Genomic DNA, 21209 nt, shown 5'->3' with positions numbered 1-21209 from the left:
TTTGGTTAGATCTACCTTGGCAAGCATACTTTCAAATGCCTTCTCTGATACCTGACAAGCACTATGTCCCTTCCATCCCATCCAAAGTTTTGTTAACTATTCAGCTACTACAATAATCAACAACCTGAAGTCTTCTTTTTCCTCAGTAACAGAAATACTTCAAAGAAGGAAAATAATTTCTGAATTTCCCAGAGTAACTTTTGTTTGTTTTATTGGTGGGTGGGTTGGGAGGGGAGGAAGTTTAGTGCCTCAGTTAGAACTATTCTCAATTTTGGCTCAGGTCATGATCTCAGGGTTATAAGATTGAGCCCCACATTGGCTCACACTGAGTGTGGAGCCTGCTTAAGATGCTCTCTCTCCCAGGCATCTGGGTGGCTCAGTTGGTTAAGCTTTTTACTTCAGCTCAGGTCATAATCCAAGAGTCCCAGGATCAAGCTCCACAATGCGCTCCTGGATCAGCGAAGAGTCTGCTTCTCTCTCTCCCTTTCTCAAATAAATAAATTAAAATATTAAAAAAATTTTTTTTTTCTCTCTCTCCACTCCCACCTCCCCATTCCCCATTAGAGACAATATATAACCAACTCTTTTAAAAATACTGCATTACCTTGCTAGTTCAACCAAAAAACCCTAGAACATGGAAGAATTAAAGGCATTAATGTCATCTCTCCAATGATAAATCACTGCCATATTAGCTCTACAAGGCTTTCTTCTAATATCAGGGATTTAATTCTAATCTAGCCCAATAAACCAGTTAACATAAGTACTTCCTTCCCACCAAAACAAACAATAACTGAATTCCAACTGAGAAAGCATCCTCAAGAACAGGGGTATGCAATCTGTTGCCTATAGGTTTTTTAAATTTTTAAAGGGTGTTTAAAAAAAAAAAAAAACCCACAAGAATGAGACAGAAACACACATCTTTATAGAAAGCTGATTCAGGCCAGAAGAAACTCTTCTACTCTACTACACAGAATGAACACAAAGATCAAAATCTTCTACTTCATACTGTCAAACAAGTATTTACAAGGATATAATAATGTTAACAAAGTTTAAGAACTCCTTATTGTAATTGATAAGGACCAAAGGTAACAGAAATACTAGTTAACTTTATTAAGTTTTTCATATTCTGATATGAAAGATAAAAGATAAATATAGGTAAAAATAGCCTAAGATATAAAAATAGCCTTACTTTAGATAAATCTAAATCTTTAGTTAATACACAGAATACTTCCCTATAACCAAATGTACAAAATAAATACAATGGATAGCCAGGTGGACAAAATCAACAGATCTAAATTAGTTTACCTCAACAAACTAGTCCATTTGGAGAAAAATTTGCATATTTGTCTATATTTTGCATTATTTAGAAATACACTGTAATCTGTAGTAACTACTCTATTTAAAATGCTGGGTCTTCTCTTTCTCTCTATGAAATAAATAATAATAAATAAATAAACCTTTAAAAAATGGGGCACTTGGGTAGCTCAGTGAGTTAAGCATCCGACTCATAATTTAGGCTCAAGTCATATTCTCATGGGTCCTGGGATCAAGCCCCACACTGGGCTCCACACTCAGTGGGAAGTCTGCTTGAAATTCCCTCTCCCCCCTTCCTTCTACCCTTCCCCTAACTCACATGCATTCGTGCTCTCGCTCTCTCTCTCAAATAAACAACAATAAATAAAAACTTAAAATGCTTGGGCATCTAGGTGGCTGAGTCGGTTAAGTGGCTGACTCTTGATCTCAGCTCAGGTCACTGTCTCAGGGTCATGAGATCGAGCCCCACATAAGGCTCTGCCACGCATGGAGTCTGCTTAGGATTTTTTCCCTCCCCCTCTACACTGCACCTCTCAGCATGTACTCTCTCTGTATATAAATAAATAATAAAAACATAGGGTTGCCTGTGTGGCTCAGTCATTAAGCATCTGTCTTCAGCTCAGGTCATGATCCCAGGGTCCTGGGATCAAACCCCATGTCTGGCTCCCCTGCTAGGCAGGAAGCCTGCTTCTCCCTCTTCCACTCCCCTTGCTTATGTCTCCTCTCTCGCTGTGTCTCTCTGTCAAATAAATACATAAATAAAATCTTTAAAAATATACATATACATATATATATAACTTGTTTTACTCTATTATCTATTTTATTGAGGTATACCATTAAGAGCCTCAAACAAAGCAAACAAGCAAATAGCTTTACGACAATTTCCTTAATCCAGCTATTTTCTAAAGCTCAGTAAGAGAAATGTTGCATGTTACAGAAAAAACAACCATCAGAACAGTACACATATTATATTTTTCTAGGCAAAAAGATGAGAAGGATATGTGTGTAGCTTTTTGTAAGAAAAGCAGACGGGTTTTTTGGCCATTTTCTTTAGATCTAAATGCACACTTTTTTACACAAGTCCAATGCACTGAACAAAACAGCAAAACAAAACAAAAACCCTCCAGAAAGAATAATGCATTCTACACAGGTAAAGTAGATGACTTCCAAAATTTGTATGTAGTATACTTCCTCTATGAAGAAATTACCAGCCTGGGCTAAAGAACTAAAATTTACCACAAGTTTTTGGTTTCTTTAAACTTAACATTTGAATATGAAAAGCTTAAAGTCATTTATCACCAACAAAAATTGGGGGACCATATTTCAAATCAAAAGGAATAAAACATGAGGACTAGATAACATATGTGAATTAAAAGTCTAATTAAGAGGGTCTCTAAAATCTTCTGAATGGAGTGTTCAAATTAATACCCTACTAGTTTAGGGTAACGAACTTATAAGTCTGGTATTCTATACTAGTTAAAGCTGAAAGTTATGAGTTAAGGGATTTAATGGTAGCATCACTCAGTTTGTGGATCTAAAGGGAACTCATGATGCATTTAAAAGATGAATGATTTAATTCCATACAGGGTATAAATTTCTATCATTAATCTTATGATGGATTCTTCCTATCAGGAAAGGAAAATATAATGTGATCAAAATTATTTTGCATAGGAAAAGGAAAGAGAAATGAAACACATTTACTTACAGCAGGCAACCATAAAAAGTACTCACTGTTCCTGACTGTGGCATAGCAAACACATCAATCACTCTGACGGTGTAATCATCAACAAATTCTCCAAGCATCAGACCCATAACTTCCATGGGAACTCCAGCCCGACCATGCTTTAACATCTGTAAAGAGCAAGACAGGTAAAGCTTTAAGATCCTTGGTACTTTTTTTTTTTTTTTAAATAACCTAAGTTTGTCTCAGTGGAAATAAAACACTCCTATTTTACAAATGCACCTAGAGCAATGACTTAAGTTTGAGGGTTAACATAATAAATATTCCCAAGTAAAAGTGAAAGCAACAGAGTTCTGTAAAGCAAGTATCTCTATTCAATACTTACTTTTAACAGTGCAAGGGAAGAAATATAGACTTGTTCTGCCGTGTCCACTGCAGGAGCATCTGTAGGTGGCCCCTAGAAAAAAGCATATCAATTATTATAAACACACAATTTATGAATTTAAAATTCAAGTTATATGTTATATAAACTTGACTGTTTTTAAGAGTTTTGGGAAAACCCATCAAGTATCCTTTTATTCTTAAATATCCTTTTATTCAGGTACAACACAAATAAAACAACTTTATAAGCATCAAACCTGTGGAAAACAAATCAAACTTAGTGCTCAGGCAAGTGTCCAATGGACATAAAGCTTAATCTTTCAGCAATGCTAATCTACCTCTGCTACAAAATAACTACAAAGCACCAATTAGACATGTTTCTTCTTCTCAATCTGAGACTGATTTTCAGCTACAGACAGCACGCACTTTAGGGCTATGGGATCTAGGCAGATGCGTAGATATAGTTGGGGGGAGGGAGCAAAAGATTTTTAATCCCTAGGTGAAAGAGCTGTGAACAACATACTATGCACTTTGCCTATAAATTTGCTTCCCCCGCCCTCCCCGCCAGCAATACAACAAATTTAACACAAGTGCACCAGGTGTGAACAAACTGGCTGCTGACTGGTGTAGCCAACATGAAAATACTTTTAAATTCTGACTACCGCCTTTAAAACAAATGTTACTATCTATCTTAGAAAGGTTAAGGGAGACATTATATTTTCCCTCATCAAAAGCACAAGCCTCTTTTGACTGTAACGTTCAGAGGCACAAGGTATTTTACATAGGGACCTTACCCTCAAGATGACTACAGTCTTACACATGTAATTCTGTACACAGAAAGCTTTCTTGTTTTTCCATACTTGACAGTTGGGAAATTAAAATAAGATGTGTCCTATAATTGCCAGGTTCTGTTTTGCTCAAAGTTCCCTTTTCTTGACAATAACTCTATTACAAATTACAAAGCAAATGTTAGTTATCCAAAGTATAAATCAACATTCTATCTTGTTTTTATTTTTATTTATTTTTTTTTTAAAGATTTTATTTATTTATTTGAGAGAGAGACAGTGGGAGAGAACATGAGCGAGGAGAAGGTCAGAGAGAGAAGCAGACTCCCCGTGGAGCTGGGAGCCCGATGCGGGACTCGATCCCGGGACTCCGGGACCATGACCTGAGCCGAAGGCAGTCGTCCAACCAACTGAGCCACCCAGGCGTCCCATTCTATCTTGTTTTTAAAGGTTTACTTACTAAAATTAATCAATCACTTTATTTACTACATTTCAGATGTGTAAGTAAGTCTATATGTATTTTGTGCTTCTTCCTATTTATATGCTAAATTCTGTGATTTTTAAAATTTTTTAAATTTTTTGTTTAAAAAGTCATATTTGCTGGAAGCATTAAATATAAATAGTTCCACAATAAGTACTCTCTAAACACAAGAATACAAAATTATTTCTTTTTTTTTTCTTACAGAAATTATTTGTTTCCTTATGTACAAAGGGTTAAGAAAAATCAAATGTCTAACTTTCTTTTTAATAATAAATGTCAGATAATAAATTTAAAAACCAAAAGTAATTCTTCATTTATTATTGCCTAATGCAGCTTTATTGCTTATCTTTAAATAGAGATGAATCTCAAAGTTTTATTTATTTGAGTGAGAGAGAGAGAGTGGAGGGAGCTCATGCACGAGCGAGCTGGGGTGGGAGGATAGAAGAGGGAAAGAATCCTCAAGCAGACTCCCCACTGAGCACAGAGTCCCACAGGGGGTTTGATCACAGGACCCTGAGATCATGAGCTGGGCCAAAGTCAATTGTCAGCATCAGCATCGCTGCTCAACCAACTGAGCCACCCAGGGAACCCTAAAACATGATAATTTTGTTGGTATGATAATTTTATCCATCTAACTAAGAAAGTAAAGTTTAAGAAAAAGGTGAGGACAGTAGTAAGTTAGCTGTGATAAGAGGTTTTGGGGAAGTACTACTTTAAATTAGGATAATGAACACTGTATTTATTCATAGAGGTTATTTCCTGAATCCAGAGCAACTTAAAAATTTCATATGGAGAAATAATTTAAACTGGCATCTAGACTAGTTATTAATACAGTCTTTCTTTCTTTCATTTTTTTTAAAAGATTTTATTTGTTTATTTGACAGACAGAGATCACAAGTAGACAGAGAGGCAGGCAGAGAGAAAGAGAGGGAAGCAGGCTCCCCGCTGAGCAGAGAGCCCAATATGGGACTCGATCCCAGGACCCTGGGATCATGACCTGAGCAGAAGGCAGCGGATCAACCCACTGAGCCATCCAGGCGCCCTCTTTCTTTCATTTTTAATACTGCCCTTCTTAACTTGCCAGAAAATACTAAAAAAAGCAACAGAGAACTAAAACATCAAACCATCAGCAAAATGTATTACTGACAAAGTCCAGAAAATACCCCTGCCACCAATTAAAGAAGAACAAGTCTGTTTTGTTCAACATATAACCAGTACCTAGCAAAGTGCTTGGCACACAGCAAGAACTTAGTAAGTATTGCCCCCCCCAAAAAATAAATAAATAAAAAAGAAATGAATAAATTGAAGTACTACTAGCCAATGGAACAGAAATGAAAAATACCCATCAGTTACTCTATGAGAGAGAACAAGCCATATGTAAGTGGATATAAAAGATCATTACCTCCTCTTTCACTGTTTTCTTCTGGTTTAGAGCCATACTAAGAGAAAACCATGCAGCTATTCTCTACTGGAAGGGTGCTGTTTTTTGAGAAAACAGCCAGTGATATTTCCTGTTGCTCCTCTCACTCCATTACTATTTTGTTTCTTTATCTAGTCAGAAACTAAATTTCTCAGAAAAAAACTTGGCAAGATGTAGAGAAGAGTTTGTAGTGGTGAAGAGCACTTTCTTTCTTTCTTTCTTTCTTTTTAAGTAATCTCTACACCCAATATGGGGTTCAAACTCACAACCCTAAGATCAAGAGACCAAGAATCACATGCTCATCTGACAGAGCCAGCCAGGTGTCCCTGAACTGCATTCTTTAAAGAAATAAAAACAAAAAGAGTAACCTGTGTAAAATACTGTCTACAGGACAGATGTTAAGGACCTCTGGTAGTTGTGAATATTTGAGACTATCAGTTTTCAAATGCTTACCTGTCCAGAATATCATATAACCAGGCAAAGAAGAAGAAAATTCCATTAAAGACCCTGGTAACTACGGTTAACCTAACCAAAGTTAGGAAAAATGTGGGGCTATGGACAATGTACCTACATTGTCCTTTGGCAAATGCTCCTGAGCAATAGCATCCTGATGATTCAAAGGGAAGAAAGAAATCTGAAAATAGGATTCATAAACAAAATTTCAGAAAACTAGTTGGCATCAGTACAATATAAACTTTCCTAATGTTGAATAGTTCAAGGACAGACCAAGATGAAAAGATGAAAAATAATTAAGAACTAAAATCACATCGGAGGAAACAAGGGTAAAAATAACATTATGACAGGTTTAAGTCACTGATACAGAACACAAAGATGATGTCTCAGAATGTAGAGTGAAGAGATAAAAATTACTAAAAATACAAAGATACCAGAGGACAAAGGAACTATAAGCTAAGAAATAGTTGTTCCTATGGACAAAATAATAGAATCAATAAGTAAAGGTAAAGCTGAAGAAAATTTTCCCAAATGAAAACAATTTTTTTTTCAACTTTCAGATCACTAAACATCAGGCAATAATCAGTGAAGAAAGTATTACACCTTGAAAATTCTTGGGCATTTTTTTTTAAGATTGGGGGGAGGGGAAGATGGAAAATTTAATTTTATTTATTTATTTGACAGAGAGAGAGAGATCACAAGTGGGCAGAGCAGCAGACAGAGAGAGGAAAGCAGGCTCCCCGCCGAGCAGAGAGCCGGAAGCAGAGCACGATCCCAGAACCCTGAGATCATGACTCAGGCCTGTGCCAAAGGCAGAGGCTTAAATCACTGGGCCACCCAGGCACCCCAGAAGAGAGAGAATCTTTTTTTTTTTTTTTTTTTTTTTTTAAGAGAGAGAATCTTAAGCAGGCTCCATGCTTAGCTCGGAGTCTGACACCAGGCTAGATCTCACACCCCTGAGATCATGACTTGAGCCAAAATCAAGATTTGGATACTTTACCCAGGCACTCTGGGTAAATCATGATTACAAGGATAAAGCCAAATTCCTAAAAATACGAAAGTAGAAAAACTAACCTGGTGAAAAAAAATGCAACTCAGGTTGACTTGGGATTTCTTTGCAACATTAAATGGCAGAAAACAATGAAAGAAAGTTTCCAAGTTTTAAGAGAGAACCCCTGAGTCAGAAATATTATCCTCAATTTAAAAAATGTCTGAAGGCCTACAAACATGTTACTAAGTACACAAGGACTCAGAAAATATGATTCCATGTATCCTCCTTCAAAGAACTTCTTGAATAAATCAACCAGTTGTGCCCCCACAAATCAAAATTAAAACCTGAAAAATGGAAAAGCCATCTGCTAAGATTATTGAAAGCAGTTTAAAACAGATATAGATCTAAATAATACAAATAAACAGGGTTCAAAACCACAGATATTGTCCAAATAACAGTACAGGGCAGGGGAAAGAAATGAAGTAAACAAAATTCTCTATTTTATATACAGGAGGGGGAAAAAAAAGAACTCTTAAGTGCTAATTTTGACTATTACAGAAATACGGTTTAAAGTCTTTTTTTTTTTTTTTTTTTTTAGTTTTATTATTTATTTTATAGAGACACAGCAAGAGAGGGAACATAAGCAGGGTGAGTGGGGAGGAGAAGCAGGCTTCCCACTGAGCAGGGAATTCGATGAGGGCCTCCATCCCAGGATACTGGAATTATGACCTGAGCCAAAGGCAGATGCTTAATGGACTGAGCCACCCAGGCACCCCTTAAAAAGTCTTCTGAACAACCTAAAAATCATCACAATAAGCACTCAAATTGAATGTCGCCTTACAAAATCACTGGAGGAAAAAAAGCAAATACAACATTGATAATTAAAAAAACAAAAAACACACACACACCAGTAGGGAACCAAGACGGGAAGAGAACAAAAACAGCAAATATAAGGTAAGATCAAATATACTGGTAATGGAAAAATATGAATGAATTAAAGTGCCTCGTTAAAAGCCTCTCATAATTTAAAATGGAAATTCATGTATAAACTGATTACAAATAAAAATTAAAACAAAATAAAAGGTAAAATTATCAGTCAGTGACATACCTGTATTTTCTTTTTGTAAACGCAGCCATAATGGCTACTATGTTTACCCACCTTGCCTTCATCCAGTGATACATTATAGTAACAGATTTCCCAGTATTAAATCACCTTTCTACACCTGGGATAAACTGTTGACATGATTTACTTTTTTTTCTTTTTAAACGGTTTTTGTTTCCCTTTTTACAAGTGAGACTGGCCTGGCATTTTCTCTTTTATGTTAAATTTGTCAACTTTAATCATTATGCTAGATTTAAAAATAATTGTGAAAGTTTATACTTTTCTGTGCTCTAGTAATAATACAGCTATCCTTCGAACAACACAGGGATTAGAGCACTAACCACCCACACAGTCAAAAACCCACATATAACTTTTGACTCCCTCAAAACTTAATAGTACTACTACTAAAAGCCCACTGTTGAATAGAAGCCTTACTGATAAACAAGTTAATTTAAATAATTAAGATATTCTGTATTTTGTGTGGATTATATACTGTAGTTTTATAATAAAGAAAAGGTTATTAAGAAAACCATTAAGAGAAAATACATTTACAGTACCATACTGTATTTATTTTAAAAAATCTGTGTATAAATGGACCCAGGTAGTTCAAACCTGTGTTGTTCAATGATCAACTGTATATACTAAATTATCTGTCTTAAAAATTTGGGAGAGTTCAATATTAAATATGGCTCTAAAGCTGACCTTGGAACTGATCATTATAAGTTTTTCAGTGATATTAATAAATTCAGGTTATTTATGTCTTGATACTTATTATATTGTTCCAGAAAGTTTTCTTTCAGTAGATTACAAAGTTATCACCACAAAATTGAACATACCCTAGTTTTTAAATGTTGAATACAGAAAACATTTAAAACTAAATGTGTTTCTCCATATCACATTACATCACCATCCAGACAGATTAATAATTTACATTTATGAAAAAATCAAATTATAGCAAAAATTGGCTAAAAATATTGGTGAAACTTACTGATTCATTCTATGAGGCCAGTATTACCTTGATGCCAAGGCCAGACAAAGACAGTGCAAAAAACTGCACACCAATATTTCTTACAAACACTGGTGCCAAAAATCTCTACAAACTACTAGAAAACAAAACTCAGCAGGATATGGAAAGAATTATTTTACACATGACCAAGGGGAATTTATTACAGAAATGCAAGGATGGTTCAACACATGAAAACTGACCAATGTAATACACCCCATCAACAGAATGAAGGGAAAAAAACCCACATGATCATTTCAACTGATGAAGCAGCAGCATCTAACCAAATTCAACACCCTTTCATAATAAAAACACTGGAAAAACTAGGGGTAGAAGGAAACTACCTCAACATAATAAAAGCTATATCTAGGGGTCCATGGGTGGCTCAGTTGGTTGACTCTTGATTTCAGCTCAGGTCATGACCTCAGGGTCATGAGATCAAGCCCCATGTCTGGCTCCATGCTCAGCAAGGAGTCTCCTTGAGATTCTCTCTCTCCCTCTATACTGCTCACACTCTCTCCCTACCCTTACTTACTTAAAATAAATAAGTCTTAAAAAAAATAAATAAAATAAACAAAAGCCATATGTGAAAGCCCACAGTGACCATAACATTCTGTTTACTATAAACAAAAAGCGTTTCCTCTAAAATCAGGAAGTAGGCAAGTATGCCTGCTTTAATCGCTTCTATTCAATTTAGTATTGGAAGTTCTAGCCAAAGCAATTAGGCAATAAAAAGAGGTAGAATGCACCCAAACTGGAAAGGAAGGAGTAAAACTGTCTCTGCAGGCAAAATGCTCTTACATGTAGAAAACTCTAAAGATTACACATAAACTACTGTAACTAATAAACAAATTTAGCAAAAGAGCAGGCTATAAAGTCAACACAAAAATCAGTTGCATGTCTGTTGTGAGCAACTAAACAATCTGAAAAAGAAATTACAAAAGCAGGGCACCTGGCTGGCTCAGTCAATAGAACATGGGACTCCCAATCTGGGGTCATGAATTTAAGCCCCACGTTGGGTGTGGAGCCCACTTATGGAGAAAAAAAAAAAGAAAGAAAGAAAGAAAAAGAAAAAGTAATTGCAAAAGCAATTACATTTATAGTAACATTAAAAAGAATAAAATACTCAGGCATTAATTTCTGAATATTAAAAATTTTTCTTTAAAACCTGAAAAAAATTTGCCCCATTTATGACACAAAGTCAATATATAAATTAACAAAATACTAAAATTGTAATGGAAACATGGGCAAAAAATATAAAGCAAGTAATTGCATAAATACATAATGAAATAAATATGAAAATGTTCAACCTCACTAGTTGACCTTCTTTAATTAAGAAATGCCAATTAACACATTAAGACGTTGTTGTTGTTTTCTATCACACAAGCTTTACAATGCCTAATTTTGGAGAGGGTATTATAAAAGAAACACTCTGAGCACTGTTAGTGAGACTGTGAACAGGTTTAATCTATCAGAAAAGCAACTGAGCAGTATCAAGAGTCTCACAACTGCAAACTTTCTGACCCTACTTTTGTACACCTAGAAATTATTTAAGTAAATAAGCAGAGATGTTTGTATGAACCAGAATGTTCATGATGCTTCTTTTAATAATGCAAATAAATTAAGGAATAAAATAACAACCAATAAAGAATACTGTTGAATGTTCCTTTCTCTGAAAGATAAAGACCATATGATTTCAGTCATATGTGGAATTTAACAAAAGAAATGGAAAAAAAAAAAAAAAAAAGGAAGAAACAAATCAGACTCTTAAATAAAACAAATGGTGGCTGCCAGAGAGGGGATGGGTGAAATAGATAAAAGCAATGAAAAGTATACTTATTTTGGTTACCACTGAAAAATGTAAATAACTGTTGATTCATTATAGTGTACACCTGAAACTAATATAAACACTATATGTTCATTATACTTCAATAAAAATTTTTAAAAAAGAAAAGTTCCTTATGCTGACATCTCAAGATACTTCAAGGGTTAGATGGCTATACCCTAGGCAAAGACACAGATATAGCTCTATTTCAAGTAACTCAAGAAAAACAAAGTATTTAGAGAATTCAATAAGGGGGAATGTATGGAGTAGGAGTAATCAGGGTATTTAGGTAGTAATGAGAATCCCAGAACTGTGAGACACTTTCCAGCAAAGCAGACATGATGGTTTTTATTACTCACCCACTGAAAGTCTCCAAGTCCTTTTAACTAGCCCTGCCCTCATGCCTCATATATGCAAGCCCTCATTCCTCATATATACAACCCTATCACTTTAACAAAGTGATTTCACAAACAGAAACTGATCCAAAGGTTTTTTAGACCTAAGGTAGCCATTGTTAGGCTATATTTACATGTGGTGTAAAATGGACATGTGGTGATCACAAACATCAACAGATTATACATGTCCCATTTATATAATGAAAAACATCTGAATAAATGCATAGAATTTACTTCAATCATTTTTCACTTTTTGAGAACTTACTATGTTTAAGAAACTAAGCTAAATGTTGGGTAAACTAAAATGAACACTACACAATGATTAAACCAAATGAAAACTTGGACCCAAATATTTTTGAATTTTTATACTTGGCTATTACTACTATAAAAAATAATGGAGAAAATAGTTGCTTTCTGGCGCTTAATCAAACAGCGTAGTTCTAAAGCTACCAGCTTATATAGTGCGTAAACTATCAAGTTCTCTACTGACCTTGTAACGATTCTACTATCACCATTTTTTGTAAGGACTGAACAAGATGTGACTTAAATTTCAAGGTCCTTTAAAAACAACTATTAGAGGGTTCCTGGGTGGCTCAGCTGGTTGAACATCTGTCTTTGGCTCAGGTCAGGATTCCAGAGTCCAGAAATCAATCCCTGTGGTTGGGCTCCCTGTTCAGTGGTAAGTCTCCTTCTCCCCCCTGCTCGTGCTCTCACTTGCTCTCCCCCTCTTTCATATAAATGAATAAAATCTTAAAAAAAACAAACAAAACAAACAAACAAACAAAAAAACCAAATTATTAGTTGTACCTGAAGGCACTGGTACAACTAATATGGCATTAAGCAAAAGCTAAAATAAAAAACTAAAGAAAACTGACCTATATTTCACGCAATGCCACTATAAAACAGAAACACACATATCACTGTTAACAGGTTAAGTAAAATAAGAAACATCTATGGGGCACCTGGCTGGCTTGGTTGGTACAGATGCAACTCTTGATCTTCAATCTCATCTTCAGATGATATCTTCAGATCTCAATCTTCATAAGTTTGAGCCCCACACTGGTGGCAGTTCACTTAAAAAACTAAACTAAACTAAATGTTCTGTAACTTTATATTGTTAAAATTTTAAATTAATGTTACAATTTAAAAATTGGAATGATTTAGTTATATATTGCTGTAAAAAATGTGTAACTAAAATATTTGCATATAACCCTTTATAAAAATACAGTAATCACATCTGCTACATAACTTCTCAATATTCAATAGTCAACTTTAAAATCACTTACATAAGTCTGATCCTTCAAAAATGAGTTTATTGTAAAAGGAGAGAAAAATCCACGCTTTTTTAAGCTCAATAAAATCAGCTACTTAACAGAACTGTGGGGTAAACTGGTGAGCCAAAGGCACAAGCAGTGCAACCAACCTTTATATAAACCATGAAAATCTACCCAATTGGTGTTATAATACCTATTCTGACTCCATAAAGGCATTAAGCTTATCTCTGTACAATGAGTTTTGATCTGCCATGTTTAGTAAAACAGAAATTAACATCCAGATCAATAAATTTTAAGTGTGGTTAACTTAAATGAGACATGGTTCCCCACATCCCACCCCCATTTAGAAGGTTAAAACCTTATCCAGCATAAAAAGCTGTGACTTTTACTTGGGCAGCCCTTGTTGACTAAGTGTTAAAAAAAAAGGCATTTGCCATTATAACAGGATAAAACGCCTCTAAGTGTTACCTACTCAGGCCTTTTAACAAATTTGTTAACACTATTAGTTATATTACTCCACCTTTCTCTTAGTGTGAACTGGTATCAATTATTTAGCCAATTTTATTATGTTATTAAAATACCTGCTGATTAAACATGAACCAAAGTGTCATTTAAAAGAAATGTAAAATAAATAGTATCACTGAACTGCAACACAATAAAACTATCTAAAAGTATAAAGTTATCTTGGCAAACAACATAAAACATTTCAAAATTTGTTAAAAAGTTGTTCTATGATTAAAATATTACACAGGTTTTATTTTTATAATGGCTGTTTAAAGGGAAATATTTGGTCCTGCAACACAATTATTTTTTAAAGGTCTTTAAGACATGTATTTTTCAACAAAGAGAAAATAAATTTTATTAACAAATAAAGGAGACAACATTTTTAAAAAACAAAATAAAACCTAAACATATATGGAATAGTTGACAGAAAAGTTTTAATTTACAATATCCAGTACCACCCAAATTTGATAAATTCTGTAAGAACTTTTAAAAATTTGATGAAACTACCAGCTTCAGTTTCTGCAATTAAAATACCCTGGAAAAAAAAAAAAAACAACTAAAGACAAAATCAAACATATAACTACAAATAACTACCATGGTACTGTTTATCTCCTATCCAGCAAGGTAAGAAACAACCTTTTAATACTTTAATTTTGTGAGTATTAAACAACTAGTGTGAAAAACAAGCTGCATGTAAACTATTTCTACTGCCTGAGCTTCAATGACTAGCTGAGGCAACCTGTTATAGGAGGTGTTAATTGGCAATAGGAGTACAAGTCAGAAGCATGCTCCCTATCGTCCTAACCCAGCAAGGCTAGGTCATTAAAGTGGAAATGAATTCTTTCATGTCGACTTAACCCCTTCAATGCATGATTTCAGCTGTTTTCTCTCAATTAATTTAAAAAACTTGTTACTTTTTAGAGTTAAAAAAAAAAATGTTCCCAAAAAAAGGTCCTTTGGCTGACAGTTTCAATGACTATATTATTCAGAAGAGAAGAATAGAGCAAGTTAATTGCAATGTATTATTGCAACTCTCCTTTCTGAAAAACATAGGAACTAGTTCTATCTGCTTGTTTTAACACTGTAAAGAAGATATAGGATATAGTGATTAGAAATAGCTTGGAACCATTTAGTCACATAGGGTTTTGATTTACATTTCAGTTTAAGGATCCAACTATGATACTTCATCATCTTAACCTTGGGATAGGGCAACATTAATTTTTTTTATTCCCATAATGTCCATATAAGAATTCTCAATTTAAAAATGTTTTGAAGTATATATGAGTTAAACACCTTTCTAATTATGTTTTATTATTCTGATAAGGTGGATAGTCACAGCATATCCTAATGACTGGTTGCCAAAAAGCCTAAATTCCTTTTATGGCATGATCTCAGAGGTTTCCAGATGGCACATTAATTCTTAAGAAAAAAAAAAAAAATACAAAAAGAAGGAAAGAAAAATAAGAATGAAAATGTCAAAATAATGATGCACTGCTTTCAAAATGCCGTATTTATAAATACTAATATTCTTATATATTTTAAGCATTATAGGCATTTTAAATAAAATTCAATTATATAAATAATATCCTAAATATTACAATTAAAAAATTAACATACTATGCTACATCTTTCATCTGTATAACCCTGAAAATATTTCCTTTAATGAAAATAGTATCAGAGTAAGAATTAAACATGGGAAAATGTGTTAATTCCTAACAGTATGTACCTTGTGATAAATCGATAAAAAATTACGAACATGACAATATAGACATAATCTCACCCACTGTTGTAATACAGCTGGACTCCTGAGTAATTATAACTAAAAATATGCTTATGAGGAACCTGGTCAGCAAGGTCTTAGATAATAATGGGCAATATAATGGTTCATGGATATCAAAAAAACAGAAATTATACTACACCCAATTCTATATTCCTTTCTGTACCTCACCCACTCTTCCTCCAAGTCTTTGACAAACTCAGTTCTTTCTTCTAAGAAAACTGATTTTCTTTCCCTAGGCCTACTGACCTCCTCCAATACAGCAAACCTAAGTAGCTGCCCTGGAACTAATATTTTGAGAATATAAAAATTTCAGTGGGAGAAAAGGTAGTGGGGTGAGGCTACATAATATTAAGGGAGAGGGTAAGGATGACATTTATGACATCACCTGGTTATAAAGACAACTGATCAAAGTAATATAGGATCTGGAAGCCTAATGCACATTGCCCAATGTGACATTTCTTTCTCTTTAAGATACTCATTTGAAAATAATTTTTACTGGGGCACCTGGGTGGCTCAGTCATTGAGCGTCTGCCTTTGGCTTAGATCAGGATCCCAGGGTCCTGGGACTAAGCCCCACCGACCAGGGCTCCCTGCTTGGTGGGAGGCCTGCTTCTTCCTCTCCCACTCCCCCTGCTTGTGTTCCCCCTCTTGCTGTCTCTCTCTGTCAAATAAATAAGATCTTAAAAAAATAAAAATAAAAAATAAAATAATTATTACCTACTTAAAGGTGTGTGTGTGACACATGCTGTAAGCACCAATCACTTTAGACATCTATGAAATCTGTCTCACCAGAACAGGGATCTACTGACCTGTTTCCCATTCTGGGTGACTTTTACTCTGCTCCACAGTAATGAGGAAGGAGCAAGCACAATGCTTGACTTCCTTTGTTATACAGAAGACTCATTCATAGATCAGCTAGTCAAACTTCAGAAACCAGAAGATAACTACAAATGTTTATGGGACACCTGGGTGGCTCAGTCACTTAAACATCTGCTTTCTGGCTCAGGTCATGATCCAGGGTTCTGGGATGGAGTCCTACATCAGGCTCCCTGCTCAGCGGGAAGACTACTTCTCCCTCTCCCTCTGGCTGCTGATCCCCTTGCTTGTGCTTGTTCTCTCTCTCTCTGTCAAATAAATAAAATCTTAAAACACACACACACACACACACACACACACACACACACACACAAAAACTCCAAATGTTTAAGAGTGGCTAAAAACATGCTGTCTTTTATAACTGGAGATTAATTCCCAGAATCAAGCAGAACCTTGAATGTCCTTCAACAGACCATTAAGTTTTATTAAAACTGTACAACAAACACAACTAGCTCTGACTTTAAAGTGCTTATAGTCATGGATGCCCCTTTCTTCTTTTACAATGTTCAATTACAGTATTATTTATTTATGAATTTAAATTATAAAACATGTAAAATACAAGTCAGCCACAAACTGGTTATATTGGGAAAACAATCATAATCCATTAGCCCACCTTCTGAATTATATACTACAGAATGCCATGTATGGAATGTTACACACACACATACACAGAATGTATGTTTTTCTAATCACTCAACAACCACAGAGCCCACCTGCTAGCTAATCAAAGGCAGAGAGGCCCTTGCCCTTAAAGATTATAAACTAGAAAGTAAGCAAGAGGGGCGCCTGGGTGGCCCAGACATTAAGCGTCTGCCTTTGGCTCAGGTCACAATCCCAGAGTCCTGGGTCCTGGGATCGAACCCTGAACTGGGCTCCCTGCTCAGCTGGGGAAGGCTGCCTTTCCCTCTTCTTCTGCCTGCCACTCCCCCTGCTTGTGCATGCTCTTTCTCTGTCAAATAAATAAATAAAATCTTTTAATTAAAAACAAAAAGGCAAACAGAGGAAAAAAAATCATAAATGCAATATATAAACGAGAAGTAAGCAAGAAAGAGGAAAAAAACCCTAAACACAATATAGTAGATTAAATGCAAAAATAGACACACATATAAGGGGCACAATGCATTAAGAAGTACAGAAGTGGCTCAGTGGGTTAAGCTGCTGCCTTCAGCTCAGGTCATGATCTCAAGGTCCTGGGATCAAGTCCCGCATCGGGCTCTCTGCTCAGCAGGGAGCCTGCTTCCCTCTCTCTCTCTGCCTGCCTCTCCGTCTACTTGTGATATCTCTCTGTCAAATAAATAAATAAAATCTTATTTAAAAAAAAAAAAAAAAGAAGAAGTACAGAAGTCAGAGCAATCTATTTGATAAAATCTTTCCATAGGCGGGGCGCCTGAGTGGCTCAGTGGGTTAAGCCTCTGCCTTCCACTCAGGTCATGATCTCAGGGTCCTAGGATTGAGTCCCGTATCGGGCTCTCTGCTAGGCAGGGAGCCTGCTTCCTCCTCTCTCTCTCTCTCTCTCTGCCTACTTGTGATCTTTCTGTGTCAAATAAATAAATAAATAAATAAATAATCTTTCCATAGGCTAAGAATTAAAGACTATGCAGGACTTTCCAAACAAAAAAAAGAGAGAGGCGAGTGTTGGGAAAAGACATTCCAATGGAAAAAAAATGACTTATTTATTCAAATGACACATTTAAAGGTACAGAGACATAAACAGTAAGAATCTTGCACATTACTATTCCTATCTACCTATCTATCTATTTATTTAGTTCTAAGCTTTTTAAACAATAAAACAAGCTTACTAAAGCATGGATTCTTAAAATCAAATATATGTTAATATTGCTTCAATTTCAATGGGTGCTTTTCTGAGAATACAACTTCTTTAAAAAGGCCATTTTTAAAAGAAATACTTTTTCTTATCCATACTTTTCCCTTTATGAAAAATATTTAGCCCTTTAGAATATATGTCAGTTTGGAATTTTGAGACGCTTTAAAATATACATACAGTATGAGACAGTAAAGGAGAACATGTGTTTTTCCATACAAAATGTTATCTTAGAGGCACCTAGGTGGCTTAGTGACTCTTGATTTTGGTTCAGCTCATGATCTTAGTTAGGATCAAAAGATCAAGCCCTGCATCAGTCTTCACCCTGGGATTGGAGCCTGCTTAAGACTCTCTGTACCTATCTCTCTCCCCCCTATCCCTCCACCCCACAACACCTGCACACACTCTATCTCTAAAATTAAAAAAACAAAAATAAAAATAAAATCCCCAAACCAAATGTTATCTAGTAATAAGCAGTGTCTTTTTGGCTTATAGATTTTGTATAAATATTATATCTGAGGCCAAGGACTATTTCTCTTTAACATATAGTTCTCAGAATAAAATACGGTTTGTTTGTTTGTTTTAAAGATTTTATTTATTTATTTATTTGACAGAGAGAAATCACAAGTAGACAGAGAGGCAGGCAGAGAGAGAAGGAAGCAGGCTCTCTGCTCAGCAGGGACTCTCTGCTCTCCGATGCGGGACTCAATCCCAGGACCCTGAGATCATGACCTGAGCCGAAGACAGCGGCTTAACCCACTGAGCCACGCAGGCGCCCCTAAAATACGGTTTTAACAAATATTATTATAAATAGCTGATTACCTGACATCCAAGCAATGGATACCACTGGAAAAGAAGATAGTTCAAGGCTAGGATTAGTTGGATCACTAACCAAAGGAGCTGAAGAATAAGTGGATGCTACTGTGTTCAGCTGTTATAGCCACTGAACAGCCATAAAAACCAGGCCCTAGGGGTGTTAACACAGAATACTAAAAACCTTGCCTGTTTGGGTGTATCTCACTTTGTATTTTTCAAATATGTTACATTTACATCTTGTGTTTTTCAAATATGTTACTTATATCACCTAATGAAAGAAGAGAAGAACGAGGAACAATATATGAAAGAACCCTACACAGGAGAGGGAATCCAAAAATAATGGGTGAATGTAGGCGTGGTTAGGAGAAAATTGAAAAAAAAAAAAAAAGATGGAAAAGCTCTGCGTGCAACACACTGTGACATGCACTAGGTATATGATGAACGAATAAGATGTGGTGCTAGTCCTTAAGATAAATATTGGAGACAGATCATATGCAGGTAAATATAAAAACAAGTGTATAACTGTAACTTGAGTTTGGTATCAAAATAAGAGGAAAGAGAACAAGCTTTGGAAATACAATAAAAACAAGGCCTATTTTCAAAGAGCCTTCCACGAAAGCAAAAAGGCAATGAACATGTAAGCCAGTGATTCCTAACCTTGTTTATTCCTCAGAATCCCCTAGAGGGCTTAAAATATTCTGATGCCTGGGCTCACTCTCAGAGATTCTGATTTAAATTGATCCAGGGTAAGGCTCAGGAATCTCTTTTATTTTTTTTAACACTCCAAGTGATTCTAACATACAGCCAAGGTAGAGAACCATGGATATAAATTTATAAACCAAAGATCTCAATGAAATTATTGGGGTAAGTTTGCCTGGCTAGCTGGCTAGGAAGATCAGAACCAGTCACCAAACAAATCACATTCAACATTACAATAAGGTTTTACTATAATCTCAATTCAATGAAATGCAGAGGTTTTACAAAGTATTGCAGAAGTATGAAGAAGAGATTAATCAGGTTTGAAGGCATCATGTGTAGTAATTACTGCTACCCACCAAATATTTCTGGTCCTTCTCTCTAGCATGTAACAGGAGTACACCTCATTGACCTCTTCAAGTTAGATGTGAACATATGACTGGCTTTAGCCAATGAAATACAGAGATGACCTGTTGTTTTCAGTCACAGCTTTTTAAGAATCAGAGTTCAATGATAACATGCTGTCAGCTTGAGTCCCAGAGTAAGGATAACACAAAGAATGGCACCCAGCTGATCCATGACAGACATATAGCAGGAGCGAAAAAGAAAACTTTGTAGTTTTAAGTCACTGAGATTTAGGGATTGTTCTTGAAGCATAACCCAGCCTTCCTGACTCAAAGACCATAGAAGACTTCCAGAGGAAGAAGATTATTTAAGCAGTCCAGAAGGAAAATTTAATAGTACAATTCAGGGGCACCTGGCTGGCTCAGTAAGAAGAGCATGGGACTCTTGATCTCAGAGTAGTGAGTTTGAGCCCCACACTGGGTGTAGAGATAACTTAAAAAAATAAAGAAAAAATAAGTGCTATTCATTAGACAATGGGGCAAAGAGCATTTGTTTTCAGAGATACCTTATATAAAGTAATGAATGAATAAGCAGTATAACATGGAATACTTGAGGAATTATAGAATAGTATAATATGGCTAGTTTAGAATACGGGAAGGTTCGAGCAAAAGATAAAGCTGGAAAAAAACAACTCATGAAGGACTACAGATCTAGACAAGAGATCAACTCACAAAAAGGTCAAAGCAGCCATTCCACAAAACAGTTCACATAGTAGTCCTCAATCTTCTTTCTGCCTTGTTATACCTAAGTGAGAAGACCCATTTTCACCAGTAACAATGGGATACTACTATCTATCTATCTATCTATCTATCTATATGTATTTTAGAAAGCTCTAGTTGATTCTGATCCACTTTTAGGAGGGACGGCCCTTCCTCTTCCCTATCCCAAGAAACACTACACTTTCGCTTGAGGACTGTGTTTATCCTACAGTGAAGATGACTGAGGCCTGATGAAAGATGTTTAAACTGGGGCACCTGGGTGGATCAGTGGGTTAAGCCTCTGCCTTCAGCTCAGGTCATGGTCTCAGAGTCCTGGGATCAAGCTCTGCATCCAGCTCTCTACTCAGCGGGGAGCCTGCTTCTCCCCACTCTCTCTCTGCCTACTTGTGATCTCTGTCTGTCAAATAAATAAATAAAATCTTAAAAAAAAAAAAGATGTTTAAACAAATGAATAAAATAATTAGTTCTGTATTTTAAAAAGGACTT

At 35.5% G+C, this 21209-nt stretch overlaps 1 protein-coding gene across 1 annotated transcript in view; it reads right to left on the bottom strand.

The window, feature by feature from the left end:
• The window catches only part of PSMD14 (proteasome 26S subunit, non-ATPase 14), a 100760-nt gene that overhangs the window by 40996 nt on the left and 38555 nt on the right, over positions 1 to 21209 (bottom strand). The window contains exons 4-5 of the mRNA XM_032355735.1: positions 3381 to 3452; positions 3046 to 3165 (exon numbers count right to left, since the gene is read on the bottom strand). Coding sequence (XP_032211626.1) covers positions 3046 to 3165; positions 3381 to 3452 — 192 coding nt within the window. The remainder of the gene's footprint in view (positions 1 to 3045; positions 3166 to 3380; positions 3453 to 21209) is intronic.

The sequence above is a fragment of the Mustela erminea genome, chromosome 8, assembly GCF_009829155.1.
Source record: "Mustela erminea isolate mMusErm1 chromosome 8, mMusErm1.Pri, whole genome shotgun sequence".
NCBI classification, from domain to species: Eukaryota; Metazoa; Chordata; class Mammalia; order Carnivora; family Mustelidae; genus Mustela; species Mustela erminea.
Note: the sequence above shows the minus strand (reverse complement) of the source record. Positions and strands in the feature narration are given on the sequence as shown.